This window comes from Carlito syrichta, unplaced genomic scaffold (assembly GCF_000164805.1).
Source record: "Carlito syrichta isolate Samal-C Ts95f unplaced genomic scaffold, Tarsius_syrichta-2.0.1 Scaffold153660, whole genome shotgun sequence".
In the NCBI taxonomy this organism is placed as follows: Eukaryota; Metazoa; Chordata; class Mammalia; order Primates; family Tarsiidae; genus Carlito; species Carlito syrichta.
Genome location: NW_007097756.1, coordinates 22,988 through 24,579, shown reverse-complemented (window position 1 = coordinate 24,579; position 1,592 = coordinate 22,988). Strand labels below are relative to the sequence as shown.

Here is a 1,592-nt window from a genome sequence, read left to right as displayed (position 1 = left end):
GCCAGGCCTCCAGAAGAGAGGCGCCCCTTGGAGGGGGGAGTGGGAGCAGCTGGGAGAGGAGAAGCAGTCACTGTGGCTGAGGCCATCTGTCCTGGAATCAGCTCTCAGCTCCTTCCTGTCTCTCCCTCTGCATGGGATCTGGAACTGGGCAGCAGGGAACTTGGGGGAGGGCAGAGGGAGCCGGGCAGAGCAGGTCCCACTCGCAGGATGCCGGGGCCAGGACTCAGGTGAGGGAGGGTCTTGTGGGGACTGGGGTGGGGTCTGTGGAGGCTCACCCGTCGGTGCCGGTACTTGACGCAGTAGAAGATGCTGAGCCCAGAGAAAAACAGAAGGCCTGCGGCAGTCCCCAGCACGATCAGGAGCACTGGCTGGGCATGGGGGAACATCTTGGACAGAACTGCAAGAGAGCGCCATGTGTCCGGTGCGCTGGCCGCCAGAGGACACCCTGGCTGCCCGCCCATTCTTGGGGGGCCAGTGCACAGGGCTGTCAAAGACCACCAGGGCTTGAGCGGACAGAGCTGAGGAAGGAGTTGTATGTTTTAGAAGCTGCAGGGCTAATCTGGTGTGGTGGCTTGACTTACACCTGTAATCCCAGCACCAAGGTGGGAGGACTGCTTGAGCCCAAGAGTTCGAAACCAGCCTGGGCAAAAGAGCGAGACCTCGTCTCTACAAAACAATAAAATGAAATCAGCCAGATGTGGTGTGTGTGCCTCTAGTTCCAGCTACTCAGGAAGCGGAGGCAGAAGAATCGCCTGAACCCAGGAGGTCAAGACTGTGGTGAGCCTGGGTGGCAGAGTGATACCCAACTCAAGAAAAAGAGACTGCAGGGTGTTCTGGAGAGCTAGAAGCAGAGCTCCAGAAGCCAGGCCTCACACGTGTGTGCGCGTGTGCACACGTGGAGCCAGGGAAGGAGCTCTCGGTCAGCTGCCGTTCCTCCTGGAGACCCCAGGAAGGCAGAAACTTGTAGGACAGCAAGCGGAGCTAGGGCCCGGGACCATGCCCCACCTCACCTGGGCACCTGTGTCTCTGCCAACCGCGGGAGGGCCCCACAGCTAAGGAGACGGGCTTGGGGCCAGGCCACAGCACCCAGGTCCTTACCCTCCATCTTGGACTCCAGCAGGACATGGCCCCCCTCACTCAGCAGACACTGCCACGTGCCCACCTCTGGGTCCAGCACCCACACCACCTTCGCCTGCTTGGAGACCTTGGCTTCCTGGTTCTCCAGCTTCAAGGTCAGCATCAGCTCCGGGGAGGCGGGGCCGCACACCTTGCAGGTCAGATTGTTCTGGAGATGAATCACTGCAGAGGAAGGAGAGGCTGAGGCCGCGAGCTGGGCCTCTGGGTCCCCGGGCCGCTGGGACCCGGCGCCTCCAAGCTCTGAGGGGATTCAGTAGCGCCATCAACTGATCTGCACACGGGTGACCTTCTCTTAGCTTCTCACAGCATGTTTTCATGCAGTTGGAAGCAAGGAGACACAGCTCTTGAGGTCCCTGGTCTTGGATTTGAATCCCAGCTCCCGCCAGGCTCAGCAACTCAGCCTGTCATCCTAGCACTTTGGGAGGCCGAGGTGAGTGGATTGCCTGAGCCCGCGG

At 60.7% G+C, this 1,592-nt stretch overlaps 1 protein-coding gene across 1 annotated transcript in view; it reads right to left on the bottom strand.

Annotated features, from left to right (window-relative positions):
* Positions 1-1,592, bottom strand: part of CD4 (CD4 molecule) — a gene marked incomplete at its 3' end in the record, with an annotated part of 16,026 nt that overhangs the window by 2,132 nt on the left and 12,302 nt on the right. The window contains exons 5-6 of the mRNA XM_021708965.1: positions 1,099-1,299; positions 276-397 (exon numbers count right to left, since the gene is read on the bottom strand). Coding sequence (XP_021564640.1) covers positions 276-397; positions 1,099-1,299 — 323 coding nt within the window. The remainder of the gene's footprint in view (positions 1-275; positions 398-1,098; positions 1,300-1,592) is intronic.